Raw genomic sequence first — 21194 nt, forward strand, 5'->3', positions numbered from 1 at the left:
CCTCGTTTCAAGAAAAAATTCACAGGACATGCCAATAAGATTTTATGATGTTAGCACCAGGCTAATAGTAGTATAATACCAACAAAACAAACGTACGAGTCCCTATAATGTAATAACAGAGATTAAAACGAAAAAGCGTCCAATAAGACAATACGGTGTCTGTTTAATATGTGGGACATAATTTCCATTTCGTAATTAATTTTACTCGTTCATAAACTTCTGTTTTTTCAGCATCGAAGATGTCCGATTTCGTATTACATTGTGAGCGTGTATCCATCTAACAAGGGGGGAGGAAGGGTTGCTATTAGAGAAATATAATAAGGACATCAATGGTACATTCTAAGAAAAATGGTAGAGGATAAAGGACCAAGCGGAAATTTATGTTTGGCTGACAAGCTACTGTGACTAATGGACTACGATCTGGCTAATGCTATGAAAAATGTAAACTACAATCTCCTTTCACACTTGGTCTGAGGTAACTGGCAGAACAAATTCCAATATTCATTTTCCAATCAAGAATTAGGTAGAGGTTGCTCCTTCCTTTTGGTCCCCAAAAATGCGTTGTCGGAAGTCAGAAACCATTAGAGGGAGTCCCTTGCGTAGATCCACCTTGGGTTCCCAGCCCAGTAGCTCCTTGGCCCTACTGATATCAGGCTTTCTCATGTGTGGGTCATCCTCTGTGTTTGGCCTGTAGTCTATCTTAGCCTCTGGATCTATTGTTTCTTGAACCACCTGCATCACCATCATCAAATATACAATCTTATTGCTCGTGAGCCGTAAAGCATTTTATCACAAAAACAACCCTTTCCTCTCTGTTGGCAATTACCCCAAGTCACTTCCCTAATCTTACGTGGGTGGGTTAGTTGAGACATTTATTCCCGGTTTTACTTGTTAAGATAATAAGAAAAGAGACATGATACCAGAAAATACTGGTGTCCCTTGCTAACAATGATGCCTAAATAAATGTTTTCGTATAAGTAAGCTCTGTTTTATCATATGTTTTGTCAGCTTAGAGTGCGTTATTAAGAGCAAGAATCTCTACTTTACCTTGGCAAGTTCAAGCATGGTAAATTCACCAGGATTTCCAAGATTGAAAGGTCCTACATGTTCTCCTTCCATAAGGCGCATCAGCCCCTCCACCTGCGACATCATAAACACCTCATTAATCGAACAAAATTAAGGCACATGGGCTCTAGAGTTAATGATCCAATTGAACTAACCAGGCACCAGTAATCTCTCACGGATACTGATCTAGAACTTAATTTATAGTGATATTTTACCATTTAAAATGCAAGAATCACTAATCAATTATCATACAACGAGGCTGCCACTTAGAGTGGAGACTTTGTCGTCCCACGAACAATTATGTAATGGACTGCATACTTACCTCCATCACATGACAATACATCTTTAGGTAAATGGGTTCACACAGTGGAATTGTAGTACAACCGACATTAACAATTCTGAAGTCTGAGGCCTTCCATTCAAATTACACATTTTAACTTACCACGCATTACGCGACTATTCTTTGCATTTAGTACTCTTGATCGCCATTACTACCACCTCCACGGATAGACTTCTCATCACTATTACATCTATCCCCACTACTGATGTCACAGTCAGAATTACCGTGAACAGTTGTTATCAGAATTATAATATCGTTATTATAATTGTCACCACCCCTGCCTTCTCACCATTGACTCTCTTAAATTGTTTTGAAATTACGACTCGCAACCACAATTCTAGTTAATGCGTGAGTAGATCCCGGAAGAAAAGATTCATTGCATGATGCCAAGAATTTTTTGTTGTGCATAATTAGATATAATAACTTATTAACATGATTAGGATGAGAGAGAAAAAGAAGTATATATATGAGTTACCAGATCAGAAACGTATTGGAAACTTCTAGTTTGCTTCCCATCCCCATAAACGGTCAAAGCCTCCTTTCTTAGTGCCTGCATTAACGCCAGCAATTACCGATATTATTTTATTAAGAAGTCCATGCATTTCTTTTTGTAACACCAAGTACTTTATGTAACACATAAATACTTCAAAACAAACCAACTGGCTTACCTGAGCGACGAAGTTACTAACAACGCGACCATCGTCTAAGCACATTCTGGGCCCGTAGGTGTTGAAAATCCTAGCTATTCTTACCTGAAAAAAAAAACAAAATAAAGTTTTATAATAATTTTAAATTGCTGAAACAATAAATTCATTAGCAAAGAAAAGCAAACACATAGATAATAATTAATTAAATTGAAGAATAGAAACAATTAAGAGGTAGGTGTGATAAGTTGAAGGAAAATGACCTCGACTCCAGCTCCTCTGTGGTAATCCATGGTTAACGTTTCAGCCGTACGCTTTCCCTCGTCGTAGCAGCTTCGAACACCTATCACAAACATGTACAACCGTGTCAGACAACCACCAAGAAACCACCACTCTCTTTAATGGCCTTCCGGTAAAAAAAGAGGGTGAGATTACAGACAAAATTAATTGAAATAAATTTGGTTATTGGATTAACTAAAAAGATAAAGTAAAATATCATGAAGCTAATTACTATTTCTTATTCTATTTATAGATTATATTTGTTCATTTTATTTTTATTTTTGTTCATCTTAATAGAAAAAAAAGAACCTGCGAGATGAAAGTTTTGGCAAGCCTTCAATATCTAAATCTCCTCTGGAAACTAAAGATGGAACAGAAAGTAATTTTATGATATATTTACATGTATTTTATTTATTTATCTGTAATCCTATTCTAATAAAAACAAAAACATTTCTATTAAATATTAACAAATAAAAAAGTAACAATTAATCCTATTAAAAGTAGGGTGGGTATGTGGCTTTCAAACGAGTCGGACAAATTCAACTAAAAAAATAAATAGATTTGTTCTTTCAGGTATGGAAAACACACGAATAAACGACAAGTCTACTAATCTATTAAACTGTTTTTAAAATATATATATATATATATATATATATATATATATATATATATATATATATATATATATATATATATGTGTGTGTGTGTGTGTGTGTGTGTATAATATTTTATATTATTAAACTACAATTCACCAAAAAATTATTTAAATATAAAAAGTATCATGACATTTAAATTGTTTATTTCAATAATTAATACTAAAAATAACAGTTAAATTAATTTATACAACTAGTATTTTTGTGTTAATATTAAAATTTAAATTTAAATAACAGTTAATGAAATAGTTCATGAAACTACATACAGAAATTGTAAAATTTATATATCAAACTAGTCAACTAAAAAAATTATGTATTTATGGCATACCCACCCTAGGTAAAGGTAGACTGTGGTTCTAATAATTTTATCCATGATGTCGACTAGTACAAAAACTAAAAATTTCAGTTCCAGTCAAAAAAGACTACCGAACTCTGAAAAGTTAACTAAAATTATCTCTGGTTTCTTCTTTAGGTTGGTTCTGTGATTTCTATTATTTCTTTCCTTTTTGTTTTACCACACCAAACAGAATGTTTGGTGCTGACCCTTCTACGTTGTAGCTTTGTAGGTTAGCCGTTAAAGCACCCTCCTCACCGATAACGCCAAGTACCAACCAACCATTCCTTACCGGCCTTCCACCATCCACGATAAGGATTTCAGTTGTTTCGATCGTTGCAATTGAAGTTGTGAATAGAGAACCAGAGACCAACGAAGATCTGAACCCTGGAATCATGGATATCCCACGAGAATTTTCCCAGGGTGTGGAAAACGTGGTCCCCTTAAGAAGTCCCATGTGTCTCGGTTTGGTTTTGACTCACCATTTCTCCACCCCACCTAGAAAAAGTACCAAGTTTGAAAAGGAAAACACACAGACAACGCTGTGCTGTCGCAACGCCACGGTTGCCACGTGACACTCAATCACTCTAATTTAAACAAACCAACCATCGCTGGTGCAGAGCATGTGTGAGAGTCTAACACGCTAGCGTACATCCCAAATAAACAAAAAGAAAAGAGAGAGAACTGACCAATGGGATTGACGTTGCCCCAATAAGTCTCCTTCTGAGGGTGCTGCAGAGGATCTCCGTAAACCTCGCTGGTACTGGTTAACAGGAACCTCGCGCCAACCCTTTTAGCCAGCCCCAGCATGTTCAACGTGCCCACCACGTTGGTCTTGTGAGCAACACTACCCCAATTAAGGATTCCATTTTCCAAATCCAATTCAACATGGACCAAAGTGATGTTATTATTTAAATCTGTTCTTTCGGTACATAGAACTTTGGACATTTTCATGGGAGAAGAAATTAAGCAGTTGTTAAATGTAATAATGGTAGTAATCAAGACGAATAGAATGCAATTAAGAGAATTAAATAGAAGGAAACGAAAGGATATAATAGTCTTGACGGGATTGAACTTGTAATGGACAGGGGAGGCAGGACAAGCGAGATGGTAGATCTGGTCTACTTCCAAGAGGAGAGGCTCAACGACGTCGTGTCGGATAAGTTCGAAACTCGGATTCCCAAAATGGTGCATCACGTTTTCTTTCCTTCCCGTGAAGAAATTGTCAACCACGATCACGCTGTCTCCTCGGCTAATCAACCGATCCACTAAGTGGGACCCGACGAACCCGGCCCCGCCAGTCACCACCACCCGGCGCACCCTGCGTTTAATCCCTAGAGGGATCCTCCCCGAGGAATGCACCGCCACGTCATAGGCTCGGGTGTTGGTAGTGATCCAGTGCGTTAAGTCGTGGCGGGCGGAGAGAGAAGCGGGGAGTGGGTCGTGGGCCCGGACGGGAGGAGAAGAGAGGGAGGGGAAGAGGAGGAAGAAGACGGAGGCGAGGAGAATGCCGAAGAAGAGGAAATGGAGTCGCTGCTCGCGGAAGAAGTAGCGGAGGGAGAACCATGGCTTTTGCGGCTTGGCGGAATAGGCGTCGTTGACAGGTTGGGCCTCGTGCCCTCGGAAAACCAATCCCGAAGCCATTTTCGCTGCTCAATTCACAGTAATACTTGTCTGTCTGTTGTTGTTGTAGTATTGGTCGTGGTTGAATGTGTGGCTGTGAATTTGATGTGAAGAGACGAGAATGAATGCGGAGAAGGCGGGGAATGAAAGTGCTGGTGCTGGCTGGCTCACCTTTTCAGATCCAAAGGTCACTGCTTATAAAGCTCTACCAAGTTTCTATGCTCTAACGTGCTTCAACTCCTTCTATTCTGTAAAATTCCACTACACACACATTTTCAATTTTTTATTTTAACAAACAAATCCTTAAAATCTCAACTTCATAATAAAAAATTATCCCTTTCTTAAAATTATTATAATATTAATTAATTTTTCTTCTCAGTTAATAAATTTCACTTAATAAATAAATATAATTTTTTTAAATATTAAATAATATTCCAAATTGATATTTAAAATATTTATATTATTTAATACATTTTAATTTTAATGTCAATTTAAAATACTGTTAACATCTAAAATAATTAATTTTATTGAATTAAAAAGTTATATTTTACTTATATTTTAAATTTAAGAATAAAATATATATAAATAAAAACGAATATCAGTTTCATGTTTACAAGGATTGAAACATACTTAATCCTGCACTTAAAAAAATTATAAACACACACGCATACATATATATAACATAATCACTGTATACATTACGTATTATTTATTAATGATTTGTTAAAATCACCTCTTTCAATTTGTATACATGTTTTTTTCTTATATATGATATTATTAAAAGTTGATTTATAAGAACTAGTAGAAGTGAGTGTCTAAAATAATTTAATGTGGCATGTGAGTAGCGATTAATTAAAAGAAGATTGAAGATTAGAGAAGTAACCACCATATAGATATGATCATAGCTTCCTTTTCTCAGCATCAACTTTCAAAATTCTTAAAGCTTGAAGAAGGTAAGGGATTCTCCTAGGTAGGCTTAAAAGGGGATTGAGAAATTAGGGCTCTCAACCACCTTCATGTATGCCTCCATGCTTTTATACTCTTCCATGATCTTATTATTGGTGACCTCTGATGTTTTACAGTAAAATATTTGACATTTTGAAATTTGGTTTCCTATTATAAAAACTATATAGAAATTTGTTTAGGTAAAATAATTATAACTGACAATACTCCCCTCTATTTTTCATCCTTTCATTTTTACTATCAACCACTCATCTTTCTTTCTATTCCAACGACGGACTCTTATTATTTATTTGAATGATGATGAAATGGTGCGAATAAAATTGAGGGAGTGAAAGAGAAAGAAAAAGATAAATACAACAAATGAGATAATGTTATTTTTTTTTTGGTTAAATTGAAATAAGAGTTTAAATTATATAAATTTAGTTGACAGACAAGAAAAAAAAAGAAATAAAGTTACTCTGTTATTCATAAATTTACCCTTTTTCGTCAATTATTTTGTTATGGATTGAAAAACATAAAATCCAAATTTTATTGATCTCATGGTGTTGATGCATTTCAACATAATTGATCATCTTTAAGGTTTTGTTTACATGGATATATTTAAAAGAGAGTGATCGAGGAGATTTTAGAGGATTTAAAGGTAAACTTTTTTGTTGTATATTTGACTAGGTTTGGAAGTAAATGAGAATGAATTTGAAAATAAAGTTTATGATAATTAATATAGGATTTGATTGATGTGACAGATTAGAAAAATTTACTTACAAATCAACTCTTCACTTACTTCACTTACTTCCGGATCCACTCAAATAAACAATAACAAAATTTATCTTCAAATCCCCTCAATCACCCTCCCCAAAATCCATTCAAGGAAACAAAACCTAAATGCCTGCAAAATGTTTATTAATTTTTTTCTAGAATGTCAATGTAGGCCGACCAAAGAATTATGTACCATTTTTTACATATTTTTTTTATCAGATTTATAAGTATAGTATTACATATCGTATTGTATTGACCGAACTTACATGTATTCATTAACTTTATTTTTCATTGTATTCTACCTTTTCTATCTTATATTAAATCACTCTTATATAAGGTACACAATTTTTATTTATATTCCAATCGCTCTTTATTTTCATCACTTATTTGTAATTTTGTTTACATTCAAATCTTATATCTTAATAGCAAAATAATTTATAATCTATTATCAAGTTCATTCTTAAAATTATATTTTATTGACAAAATAGTCTCAAAACCTATTAACAAGAACAATTAGTATAAAGAATAATTTATAATTTTTCACTTTTAATTAAATATCCTTTTAGGAATATGATTTTTTTATACGATTTATAAAGAATATTATTGTACTCATTTTTTGTCAAAAAAAATTATCTTTAAATATCATTACAAAATTTAATTAATTTTGTTTTACCAGTGTGAAACAAAGGATGGAATGGGAGACATAAGCTATGCATGTGTAATTAAGATGAATATGAATCCACTGCCGAACTCATTAAATGTTATGGCCAGACTTGGACAATAAAAACATAATTTTGTAGGTAATATATTAGTTATTATATTGTCTTATAAGATTTCTCTAGTGTAATATCACATAAAAATTAAGATATGATTTTTGTAATTTTAAATAAAATAATGTGATATAACAAAGCTTATAGAAATTAAATTAAAACGTTACAAAATTATTTATATAATATATAAATACTTTAAAATTATGAACATACATGTATTTTTAGTTTCTATTGACAATTATGCAATTTCTGTTTAATACTTTTTAAAGACTGCTTTAACTATAGGGAAGAATAGGTTAGGGGAGTTTGAAAGAATTTTAAATTCGACTGGACCAGATCATATAAAAGCAAATGAAATGTAAGAAAAAACGTATTTTCAATGTTAGATATAAAAATAATAGGTAAAAAATAAAATAAACAATACTTCAGAAATCAGTAAACATTAATTATGTTATTATTTATGCGTAAAGTGATTAAGTCGCTTTAAAATTCCCAAACCCAACACTAATTTCTGTAGGTTAATATTTTAAAAAAATTAAATAATTAATTAAACCTATTTTTTATAGTTTTGATTGAGTTTGTTTTAAACTCAACTCAAATCAAAGGTGCATGTAATAAAAGCGAAGAGAAAGCTCGTATATTTTTTTTCAATAAACAAATTTATAAACTTGAGAGTATTTGGGATGTTCTAATAAACTTACGAGCAAAATACATTGTGTAAAATATTATAATAAATAAATTATACATTTATAGATGAAATCCCTTTTTGATTTCTGGAAATAGACCGACATGGATTACATTTTATGATGTCTCTCTCTTCAATAGAAATTTTAGTGCACACAAAAGTAGTTAGCACTTTCATTTCAGTCGAAGAACACACACAAGCTTCATGCTATTTATCGTCAAACACTTAAATATCCACTCTTTCAGAGACAGCTCATGCAACAAATTTTTATTCTATTTTGTTATTTTTTTCATAAAAATTAACACAATGCAATTTCTTTTATAGTGTATTACATCAAAGCCCTTATGTTAATGAACTACACAACGAAAATAACTTGTTTCTTTTAACTCTCTAAATATCAGTTAATTTTTTTTAAATAACATATTTAATATCGAAATAATTATGATGCAAATTATCTTTTTTAAACCTAAACAGCTTGTTTCGGTCATGTAATTAAATTTCCCTTTTTATTGAATAGTCCATTGATACGGGGAGGTCTTAATAGTAATTTAGTTATAAAAAGATAGCTAATGTGGAAACACGAAGAAGGGGAAGGTGATAATAGAATGGGCCCAACAACATGGGCCGTATATTTAGTAAATTTGTAAATAGCTCTTGACAGATTTATTTAATTTAATAATGATTTTAATATATTATAATTTAATAATTAAATCAAATAACACGCTTGTTTAAATGATGCTACACGGAATGGTAAAACTAATGTGTTTTTACAAAATAAATTGTGAAAAGAAAAATACATTCTCAATCAATTAGAGATCATCACAATATAATTTTACAAATAGTTTGCAGGAAAAAGTTTTTCTTAACAATTTTTTTTATAACCTTTTTACAATAAATATTTATGATGGATCTATTTTAAATATACAAACTACACACCTGTTATAAAAAAATTGTTAAAAAAATTGTTAAAATATGATTATCGTAATTTGTACTATAATCAATCAATTCCAACCACATTGTATAAACTGTTTCAAAATCATAAATCTCAATGACCATCAGATTTCACATTCTATCAGCCTTTTAAAAGCCGAATTCGTCAATGACATTAATCCAGGCTTCCCGAAGTAGTGTGTTTTAAGGATAGAGGCATGATTTTCAAATACCAGACATTAACACTTGTTATTTCTCTTCATATTTATCTTCATATCACGTTCCATCCCTATTTTTCTTTATCTCTTTACACTGTTACTTGTTATGAAAGTTTCCAAATATGATTTCCTTGACGATGCATGATTAACTGAATCAACAGCATAAAAAAGACAGCACTCAGAATCTGTAACTTCAACGAGATAGAGCTTTAATACAAAGACCAAGCAGTATATATCATGGGTAAAACAACATATCCAAACGTTAACAAGTCTTTCATATATATATATATATATATATATATATATATATATATATATATATATGGTCACTTTTTCTGGACAGTTAAAAACAAAAAAGCATATATATATATAGAAACATTTTTATATATTCATATGTAATTGATAGTATCTATATATATAGTTCACAGTTTATTTATATTACCTTAATATAATACATATATACTGTTAACCATTTCAGAACTTGAATTCTAGGGGTCGTTGATTCTTCCCAGACCTGTGGTGGCAAGTTTGTTGACTAGAGCAAGAGCGTTGCTGGTGATGTAAGACACATTCTGAACACGGTTTTGCAGCACTTTAACGTGCTTCTCATTTTCTCCTTCAAACCCTTCCAGGCAAGTTTCTTCATCGGTGAGTGCTGCACTGATCCACGTGTTCAGGTCCCCCATTTGGGTGCTAAACGTGTTTTTGCTTAGCCTCCTAAGCACACCAAGTGATCTGTGAAGCTCGTCAAGGGCATAGGAAAAACATTCAACACAATCTGAAAGGGCAACTTTGTTTCTTCCCTTCATGTGTCCATGCTTCTTCAATTCTGCAAGATACGCTTTAACATTCTTAACCTCGCCAATGGACACTGACACTCCCGCACGTGCCCACTTGCTAGGGCTTCTTCCAGCAGTGTTGGAGAATTGTGACAGAGAGTGAATACAAAGGCTTTGATACCTTGTCACACTGCAAGCCTCTGTGACATTCTCCTTCCCTTTTGCAAATACCATTTGGCCAGTGCTTGTTAGAAGTGAAAGAAACAATAGAAACAGAAACATAGGATGAGGTAAAGTAATCATTTTGGAGGAAGAAGTTGAAGGACACGATAGAAGGTAAATGTGGTGGTGATGATAGTTTTGTTCCAAGAACAGAAGGTTGTAAAGGATTCAGAAAAGTGTGAGATTTAGCTTTGAAGGTGGAGTATTTAAAAGCAGCATGTTATGTTTCACTTTATGGACTTTTTCTAGAGGGAACTGTTGCGTAGGCATGAGGCTAGTGAGTGCAATTAAGAAAAGGGATATGGGTGATGAAACGAAATATATGGGAAAAGTTAGGAACATGTGAACAGAAAGTGAGTTTCGCACTTGTCATGATAAGCATAACCCGGTTTTGTTACTGTTTGTTTCTGTGTTGATCAATCTCCCATTGATGGTAAACAGGTTATTATATAGGTTAAATGAACTTCTTGAGAGGTTTATGTTTTAAATAAATAATATTTAACTTCCTTATAATATTAATAAAGTAGCACTCATTTTTATATTGGTGTAATTCATTGGCAAATATATTTTGTATAATGAATAGTTGTGTGGAAAAAACAAAGTTGTCAAACATTAATTTATGCATGTTCGTTGGACAAAAATCATGGGAAACTCAGATGCAATGCAGAAGGTCAAGGCTACCAACAGTATGATGACTACATATCTAACTCCATTACACGTGGTGTGATGTATATATGATGACTACATTACATGGTTAGGGTGCCAAACTCCATATCTAACTCCCACATAGAAACCAGTTTTAATGAATATGTCAGCTACAACAGTTCAATCATTTAACATGTATGGAAGAACAACTTTTTCTGATAAATTTTCAACACTGTTCATTCCGTTAGTGCAGCCAACCAAAGTAATATTAAAACGTGGGGAAACAGGCTCTATCATGTGGAAGAACCAAAAAATTCAAGCAAAACATTGTGTATAAACTTGTATATATGTTGTCAAGCCTAACAAGTGCATCGGTAGAGAACAGCAGAAGGTAGATGAAGGATTTCGATCTGGTCATTCGTTAGTAAGTTGAAAAAAATCTTTGAAAGTTTCATCTGCTACTGTAGATAGAACGTTAATCTTGATGAATTGTCAATGTAAATCACGCAAAATGAACAAGTTTGATGGAAGTAAAAGAAGGAAGAGTATGACAAAGAAAAAAAAAGGTAATTAAATTATTCATATTTAAGGTAATTTAAATATTTTATATTGATTAAAAATAAATAAGATGATTCATATATATAAGCAAAAAATCAATAAACATAATTAATGTTGTTTGTAAGCCGACAAGTGAAAGGTAAAGGAGGTGGAAGAACATCAAGGAAAAAATAATATTGGAAAGATTTTATAGCTAATCTAGATTAATCTTAATTAACTAGAAGAACGACGTTAGCTTTGTTAAAAAAATAAAAATTCATTTAATAAAAAAGTATAAAAATAAATCTAAGTATATGACAAAATTATTAATTAAGTAAACTTTAATTAAATTTAAACGTATTAATTTAATTTAAAAAATAAAAAAGAGAGAGGGCAAAGATAGAGAAGGTGGTAGTTTGGTAATTTAGGGTTGGTAGAAGGGAAAGAGGGTTTGAAGTTGTAAGAAGCAGTGAGATCAGAGAGCGAGAGAGAAAGAGAGACAATGGCGTCAGGCTGGGGAATTACAGGCAACAAAGGTCGGTGCTACGATTTCTGGATGGATTTCAGCGAATGCATGTCTCGCTGCCGAGAACCCACGGATTGTGGTCTTCTCCGTGAAGATTACCTCGAGTGCCTCCACCATTCCAAAGAGGTATTTTCCCTAATCCTCCCCTCTTTTTAATTCCCCTTTCGTTTATCGCATCCACGAACTTCCTTTTATCCAATCTGTAATTCTTACTTATATTCTTTCATCTCGTTTGCCAATCCTGTTGATGTCCGTTGCACGGCTTCGCTTCTCTTCTCTTCTCATCTCTCTTTCCCTTTACTTAGATCGCCTTTTGTGGTTTCCTCTTGTCTTTGGGATCTTGTATTGTTGTTGATTCGATTAAACTATCTCGAACGGAAGAGACGGCTGAAGAAGTGTTTAACCTAGAATTTAATTTGCTAGTTCCCCGCTTGCATTTCTGCTTGTATCACACCGGAAAGTTGAGATGGGTGTGGCGTTTAAGGATTGTCACTATTATGATGAAAAAGGAACTGAGTTTTCATATAATTTATTTTAATGATTGAATAAGTTCGTTCTCTTTACTTGTAAGGTAAAATGTATTTGATTAAATTGGGCACTGTTACTGTGAAAACCTTTTAATAGCTGGTTTAGTTGTGGAATATAATTCTCCTCAGCGACGTTAATACAAAAAATAGAGTAAAAAGAAATCTTGTAAATAGAGTAAAAAGAAATCTTGTAGCTCTTCGCTCGTAATTGATCTAAAACTACTCAGATCTTTTGTTGTTTTCTTTTATTTTTATACATGTTATCTAGTAGCAGTTTAATTGATCAACTAATTGAGCAGTGTCAGGATGAGATTGATATTGTGAAAGGACTCGCAATCTATGGTAAAGCATTGAATTTCTTCATGCACAGTTAGTTTCATCCCATCCATTCTCTCCATGTGTCCAGTTTTTGTCTCTTCGAAATTAGGCCTTTGGTAATCAAGTATGGGTACTGGGAGAGATATTTCTTTATTCTATGCCTCTGGCTCCAATTCAAATTTCGTATGCTGTGCTATTAACATATTCATGTTGTATTTTTATTTGATGTTAATATGAAAATTTTTGGTTGGCCTTGAAAGTTTCAACACATGGTTTTGTTTAAATCTTGTAAAGTTATTTGTTTTTCCCTGCAGCAATCAAATGTTAAATTCTATCTTAGTCTTGGAGTTCCCAATGAATTGAAAACAACACTGGGTTTGTGCTGATTACTTTAGATTCTCTGGTTTCGTTTTGTTTCTCTTTGTCGGCAACTGTGTTCTTCTTTAGTGTGTGTACCAAAAGTATTTGTTGCATAACTGAATTTGCTCATAGATTATGAACTTCAAATACGACTGGACTTTAAATATTTGATTTGACAGTAAGCCTGTTAAGTTCTTAAATTTGTTTCTTCTCTTGCTTTCTCAACACATTTTTTATATTTATCTTTTGTAGCTCATATGGTGGTTTTACCTAATTAACAATGGATAATGGGATATCAGTTGTTTGCAATTTGGCTGAACTCAGTGCTTAAAATTATTCGTAGACCCTTGTATATACAACTCAGAATGTACAATCCTGTGGTTGACTGACAATAGTATGCTGTTTAATTTCAGATTTCTAATGTTATTATAGTATAAGGCTGTTTAATTATAACTTCGTAAGTTCAGAAACTTTCATGTGGTTGAGGAACTCAAAAATCCTAATATAGTGTCTAGAAGAATTACAGACTTTCACGTGGTCGAGGGACTCGTAAATCCAAATAAACTTCTATGAATTTCAGACTTTTGTGAAGAATTACACATATTAATCACCCTTATGTCATTATATTCACAATTCATAGTGGCGTGTCTTTAATGAAAATGTTGGCTAAAGAAATCAATCAGAGTGGATAAAGCTGTGTTTTTTTTCTTATTCTGTAAACCATGGGATAACCTTGTGTCACAATATTATTTCCTTCACACCCTTTCATCCCATTATCTACCTAAAAATTGCTTATGCTCTGCATCGACCACCAAATGGGAAATAGAACAAAAAGTGATGTTTGTAACTTAAGTTTCGGTATTTTTTTCTCTCTATATTGCCCCTCAGTGCATCAAAAGCACGCCCATAGATATTTTATCTTTTTATACGAAAGGATAACTCGGGGAATGATTACTTTGGGAGGCAGTGAAGACCATGCTTCCCATAAGAATCAGAATATGGTGTGAAAGTTGTAGAACCTGTTTGGGAAACTAAGGGTAATATGGATGTTGAAAATTACTAGAGTAAACTTTAGGCATAAAGAATTCCCGATTTCATAGCTCTCGTACCTATAATGTTTTCTCAATGAAACATTCTTTTCTACAGTTATATGCCCTGGTATTTTAGTTCAAAACTTGAAAGCAACTGAGAATGTCATATTATTAAAAAAAATTGACAATTTTTACTTTGCCCAAGCAGTGATGGGAATTGACTTTCTTCTCCGAATACAGTGTTGTTTTACACTCCGTGTAAACCTTTTAATACGGTTGGATTTGATAGACGGATAAATTACTGACGTTGATTTTGTTATTTCATGCAGTTTCAACGACGTAACCGGATTTACAAGGAGGAACAGCGCAAAATAAGGGCTGCTGCCAAGAAAGCCAAGGATGATGGGGTTGTTAAGGAACATCATTAGCACCCGTTGTCAACATTTTCAATTTAAGCTCTGAACGATTATTTTGTTAAAACGTTTGTAATTTGCTTGGATCGGTATTCCTGCATATTCTGTCGGCCCATATTTTAACTTGAGTTTGCAGACTTCATTTTCCCTGTGCAATAATCCAGAGATCATCTTGGAACTGCAAATTAGACCATAAGTTTGCTGAGTTTGGTAAATGTCTTTTGAAATGCAAACGTGATGGCTGATAATTGAAATCCACGAAAAGAAAATATCTACAGCATAAAATTTTATTTGGGTTTGCGTAATAATATTTTGCCTTTTTGTTAATATATTTTTCTGAAAAAAAAATTGTATCTTTTAGGTTTAATACCTATTTTGTTCCCTTGTAAGGTCTGTTCAAAGTTGTCATCTTTTTTTCAAAAGTTCACTAACATCCTATTTCTAGCGAAAACGATGCAAGTTAGTCTTTCTTGGTTACGGCGTTAAAAAGCCTAACGGCACAGCCTAGCTGGCAAAAAACTGATGAGTTGTACAGTTTTGGTTGACGTGTTAAATTGAATTGTTGATTCATCCTGAAAGCAAAGGGATTTATGGATTTCATTCATGGAGGTTTGTCGCGGATCTGCGATTCAGTTGTTGAATTTCATTCATGGAGGTTTGTCTCCAGAACGGCTGTTCAGAATCCTTGACATGTTCGAGACGCTTTGTGACCTAATTCCCAAATTTGAAGCCCTTTTTTCTGATCAGTTCAGCGTCTCGCTCAGGAACGAAGTAATTACGATTTGGAAAAGGCTAGGGGAATCAATTAGGGGCATTTTTATGGAGCTGGAGAATTTTTATGGATCCGGCGAAGACGGCGGTTCTCGGTGGCGGTCTGCACCCGATAACTCGCAACGTGATGAACTACCTCCGTGCGACGTGCCGGTCGTGGCAGAGCTTGGAGCAGGTTTCTGAAAGAGTACCCGAAGCTTGATGATAGAGTCCACTCTTCATCTTCTCTGTCAGTGCAAATGGATTGGATAATGGAGCTGTTAAAGAGCAAATGGATTAGATAATGGAGCTGTTAAAGAGCAATCTGGAAGCGAAGTCGAAGATTTACAAGGACCCTGCTTTGTGTTATGTTTTCTTGATGAATAATGGGAGGTATATTGTTCAAAAGGCCAAAGGCAACGTCCAAAGGATTTTCGCAATCCTCACACGGTGTTGTTTCGAGGGGAAGTCATCCCTAACCCTTTGCTTTTAAATTTCGGAACAACAGTAGCACGAATCTCCAAGAATCCTAACCTTTGCTTTTAGATTTGAGAACAAATGTAGCACGAATCACCAACAACCCTAACTTTGCTTTTAAATTTGGGAAAAACAACTATGAATCCCTTTGCTTTCAGGATGAATCGGCAATTCAATTTAACACGTCAACCAAAACTGTACAACTCATCAGTTTTTTGCTAGCTGGGCAGCTGTGCCGTTAGTCTTTTTAACGCCGTAACCAAAAAAGACTAATGTGCATCGTTTTTGTGAAAAGTATGATGTTAGTGAACTTTTGAAAAAAAAGAGGACAACTTTGAACATACCCTATAAAAAGAGATACCAAAATAGGTATTAAACCTATCTTTTACCAAATACAAAAATGTGAAAAACTCTCTTAACCTAAAGTGAAATAGAAAGCATCCAGACCAAAATAATTTTGTCTTTTTGAGCGTGGAAGTTATCGTTTTACTTATAAACAAATAGGTTATAAATTATTTTTATTCCTCATAAAAGGATAATATTATAATTACAAAGATAAAAACAAAAGATAAATATTACAAATATAATAATAACATATAAAGATACAAAGTAATAGCTATTTATCTAATATTCATATTACAAAGATAATAATTACATATTTTCTTTTTTATTAAGTACTGAAAATATTCAACATGGAAAACAATAATGCAACACGCTAGACTAGATAATAAATTTACGTGTGATGCTAGATTTTACTATATGGCAATAACTAAACACATTTTGAGATATCTAAAGGGTACAGGTGATCATGGTTTGTTGCTTGCAAAGAGGTGCTAACGAGATTTAAACAAATATATCATCATTTTCTACTTTTGATTAGTGTGACGACAAGATGATGAAAAAATAAAAAAACAAGTGATTATTTGTACAAATACTTGAATGATGTTTAAAAAAAGTGAATTATTGTAGCACTTTCTTTTCATGTGAGATACAGTATTTAACATCTTCAAAAGTTGTATGTATAAACTTATAGTTAAAGAGATAGATGAAAATTTGAAATTGAAATATAAAAATCCAATTAAACTATTTCTTAACAACAATTTAGCTATGAATTTGTCCAAAATTGAATATTTCTACAAAAATAAACATATGGCAATAAAATTTCACTTTCTTAAAAAAAACATGTAAACAAGGACAAACTAAAAACATCTCGTATATTTGTCAGAATAGACTCTATTGAATTATTTAAGTTAAAAAATGACATTGTATAATAATTTAAAATAAACGAGGTTAATTGCTCAAAAGAAACCCAGATAGAAAATATACACTTTCATCATTTTATACAAATAACTATATTTATGTATACTTTAATATTATAGACGAGAAAACTTCTATTATCCCATTTATTTTGTGTGGATGTGTGTTTTTATGTTTTTAGTTTGTTCTCAGTAGGACACGTGGATTGAGCACATTCGCATATTTTAAAACTAATGCCGATGAGAGATTGGTTATAAAAAAAGTTTAAATATGTTTTTCTTCATGGTATTTTTTCATATATTTTTACTTTTAAAATTGTTTATACTGATATGTTTTGATTTCAATATTAGATATTAAATAAATTTAATTAAAATAATTAAATTCGCATTTTCATAAAATTGAAAGGCTAAATTAAACTAGAATTTAAAAAAAATCACTAAACGTTAAAAGAAAATAAAAAAGTTAAAACAAACATAATAATATTACCTACATGCGTTTTCTTTCAAAAATTAAATAAATAACACAACTCATTCATCGTGTACTTTTATTTTTATATATTATCATTTATGCATTTTATCATTTTACTTACAATTTTTCTCATACGCTATAACTTTATTTTCTAAATTTTATATATTTTACATTGCATATCACATTAACTATCAATATAAGTGTCACGTTATTATCGCGTAAATATTGTAATTTTACATTATAGTAGTCTACTAAACGGGTAAATAATTAATAATGAAAATTAACCCCTCAATTTACAATAATCAATTTGGTAAAATAAGAAATAGTTAGAAAATATGTATGTCAGATTTGAGAAAAAAAAAGGTTGGAGTGATTTACTATAGAAGAGAATTTGCAAGGATGGATTTGCGTGGTAAATGGTGTTCGGTTGATGTGATTTGCAACGACGGAAAAACAGTTAAATGGAGTGATTTGCTCGAATTATTACTTTTTCAGCATCTTCCAACTTTGCAAAGATTTGCGATGATTTGTAATGAAAAGTCACATATGTCCCTGTGTTATTTGTATAATTCCACGAGCATTGAAAAAAACATGCATAATATACATACACGTATTAACGTATTCGGTTCCATTTTTTTCGTACTCGATTCCAACAATTGCATTGTGCTATCACGAGTGATATTAGTGTGGCTTCCCATGTGACGAGTTTGGACTGAATGAGGCATGCTTTTGCAGCGTGGTTCAGCATGGCATAGTGTGTCCTAGCGAGATTCCCTAGTTGAGACAACCATTCACTGCAAAGAAGAGTTTCGTTTTTGAATTTCAAAAAGAAACTCTGACCATTAACACCGTTAATAAAACGATGTTGGTAGATAAGTTGGGTGCGTTTACTTAGCAAAGCTTTGCGCGAGTGAGAGTTGTGTGTGTGCTGAAGAGATCTGAGAGTGAGCAGTGGTGGAGAACTTGAGGTGAGGTCATGTTTCTGGCACACATTTACGTGGTTGTTGCAGGTTGAAGACCTCTAGAAGTGGTGAACATTGAAGACAAGGGTGTTTGGAGGAGGAAGAAGGCGGTTCATGATGACCACGACAGCGGATGAAGAAGACGAAGGAGGAGGAAGAAGGTGATTGATGATGACGACGCGAGCGGATGAAGAAGATGAAAGCTTGAAGCAGAAGAGATGTTGATGTATTCGGATCCAGGGTGAAGTGTATCCGGATCCAAGGTTAAAAGGTTTTGGTTTGTAGGTGTATTCGGTTACATTGTTTCACGTATTCGGACCCATATATGTATGAGGGTGGTGTACGACTTGGTATCTAGTTGTGCGGATGGAAGCTCTGTGTTGTGATTCCAGCAAGCGGTTCCCCATAGCTGGAATAGTGGCTCCGTCGGCAAAGGTGAAAGTGCAGAAGCGTGTAACCGGCCGTCCGTGGGGTGATGTTGTTATGATCTCGGTGGCGTGGCTGTCGAACGTCTTCATCCGCCATGGAAGCAACGGTGCGCGAAGGTTGACGACAACGCCGCAGAGGATGGAGGTGTGTTGTTACAACCACCATTCGATAGAGACATGTGGAAAAATCGACGACGACGGAGACCAGGGAGATGTGTGGCATGGAGAAGAGGATGAAGGGTCGTGTGGTCGACGGAATGTGGTGGTCCTGGAATGCAGGGTAAGAGTATGGAGGAAGCAATAATATAGTGAGGTTGATGGGGATGGAGGTGGGATAAGGTGGAGTACGACGGTTGTGTGGAGGGTGAAGGGCAACGTAGAGCAATGTGTTGTGGCGTACGGGTTGGCCGGATATGGCTTCCATTAAACTGTACATGGACGAGGAATCACATAGGGACACAAGTTGTTTTTCGAAATGGATTTTTATGGCAGCAGGCTTAACCATTTGTATGTGTTTGCAGGTTTTTGTAACAATATATTAGAATTGGGAAGCAACGCAGTATTTGATGGAGGTGAATTGAGGAATAACTAATTTGTCCAGGTTAGGGAGATATATTGTGTGCATTTCCATTTTTTTATGTTAAAGACAATCTTGTTCTTTTGAATGTGTAGCTTAGTAATGAACTTCGTCTTATACTAATGATTAGAGGTTCAAAAATCTTGGTGGCTGTATGTTAATAATTTTGACGCATTAAGTAGTTGAGCTTGCTAAGTTGTTGTGTTCAGTCATTGTGTGGAGTTCCTTGAAGTCGCATGTAGGGTGAATTGAAGGTAGATATTTGACAAACTAATTTATTTTTTTCACCCAATATATGATATAAATATGAATCTCTTTTTTCAACAGGTTTGGTTTGGTTTAGAATTGTCACTCATTTATTTGAATATTGACAATTGAAATTAGTATCTTATTGGGATCTTACCGTGATTGCGTTTTCAATCTTCCTTCAAATATTGGATCAAATCTCAAATTAAAGCTTCCTAAGTTTTTTCAATAGGTATGTTTCATATTACTATATTTAATTATTATGCATGATTGTGGTTTATGTAATGAATAAATATAATGAATTTTGTTTAATTATGATATGAATGCATGAATATTGTTAATTAGGATATGAATATATGAATTTAATGATATTGTTCATTTTAGTTGTATGTATAAAGTTCATAAATTGTATGTATTTTGTTAAGTAAATATAGATGGAAGAAGAATTAGATTTATCATATTTGGACCGTGAAGATATAGATGATGATGTGGTTGGTGTAAACTTCAATATTATCGCATTGATACGTCAACAATTACAAATAACCACTTCATTGGCTGCTCTAACAATGTTATGCATTGTTGTGTTATGCATTGTTGCACAAGCGTTGAGTATCTCGAATAAGTACTTCAGTGATTCAAGTAGTGTAAGCAATTACATAGCAGACAGAGACCGTCGTAGGGAGCAATTAATGTCATATCTTGTGCATACAAATCGGTGCCGCGACATTATTAGGATGGGTCCAGAGCCATTTATTAATCTTTGTGAGAGACTAAGATCAACTGGGTTAGTTAAGGACATCATTCGGTCGACATTGGAGCAACAAGTTGCTTAATTTCTTCATATAATTGGCCATAATGTTAAGAATCGAAGTGTCGCATTTTTCTTTCATCGATCTGGCTCGACGGTTAGCAAACACTTTCACAATGTGTTGGATGCTATCTTAACTTTGGAATACGTGTTTCTAATTCAATCCTCAGGAAATGAGGTCCATCCATACGTCTTGAAAACCAATCGATTTTACCCGTACTTTAAGGTACTCATTTCAACATATTTGTAGATGTTGTATGATGGAAGGATGATGACAAATTGTGAGTTTTATAAGCACTTGTTATTTGTATGTTTAGGATTGTTTAGGGGCCATAGACGGTACTCATGTTCGTGTGAAGGTGCCAAGATGTGATGCTCCGAGATTTCGAGGAAGAAAAGATTGGCCAACTCAAAATGTGTTTGCGGCTTGTGATTTTGACATGAAATTCACATACGTTCTTGCTGGGTGGGAAGGCACTGCATCTGATTTCAAGAATTTTAAAAAATGCTCTTGATCGAGATGATCCGATGGTTATCCCCCAAGGTGAGTGTGTACATTGCGATGTTCAACATTTTCTTTAGTAGTGACTAATTACCTGTATA

The 21194-nt window shown here is 33.5% G+C and overlaps 3 protein-coding genes across 3 annotated transcripts; 1 reads left to right on the forward strand and 2 right to left on the reverse strand.

Annotated features, from left to right (window-relative positions):
• Positions 1-158: 158 nt before the first annotated feature.
• Positions 159-5164, reverse strand: LOC124840263 (UDP-glucuronic acid decarboxylase 2-like). The gene is made up of 7 exons (XM_088104204.1): positions 4368-5164; positions 4005-4151; positions 2313-2392; positions 2074-2157; positions 1881-1955; positions 1048-1140; positions 159-732 (listed from the first exon to the last, which is right to left on the reverse strand). Exons 1-7 carry the CDS (start codon positions 4957-4959, stop codon positions 520-522), a joined length of 1284 nt encoding a protein of 427 aa, XP_087960330.1. The 5' UTR covers positions 4960-5164; the 3' UTR covers positions 159-519.
• A 4439-nt stretch (positions 5165-9603) lies between these two features.
• Positions 9604-10509, reverse strand: LOC148206295 (pectinesterase inhibitor 6-like). Its single transcript, XM_088113206.1, has one exon. It carries the CDS (start codon positions 10340-10342, stop codon positions 9749-9751), a length of 594 nt encoding a protein of 197 aa, XP_087969332.1. The 5' UTR covers positions 10343-10509; the 3' UTR covers positions 9604-9748.
• Positions 10510-11874: 1365 nt separating this feature from the next.
• LOC148206296 (NADH dehydrogenase [ubiquinone] iron-sulfur protein 5-B-like) lies at positions 11875-14760 on the forward strand. The gene is made up of 2 exons (XM_088104207.1): positions 11875-12095; positions 14535-14760. Exons 1-2 carry the CDS (start codon positions 11946-11948, stop codon positions 14631-14633), a joined length of 249 nt encoding a protein of 82 aa, XP_087960333.1. The 5' UTR covers positions 11875-11945; the 3' UTR covers positions 14634-14760.
• The last annotated feature ends 6434 nt before the right edge of the window (positions 14761-21194 follow it).

The sequence above is a fragment of the Vigna umbellata genome, chromosome 1 (genome assembly GCF_029865625.1).
Source record: "Vigna umbellata cultivar VRB3 chromosome 1, Vumbellata_1.0, whole genome shotgun sequence".
Lineage (NCBI taxonomy): Eukaryota > Viridiplantae > Streptophyta > Magnoliopsida > Fabales > Fabaceae > Vigna > Vigna umbellata.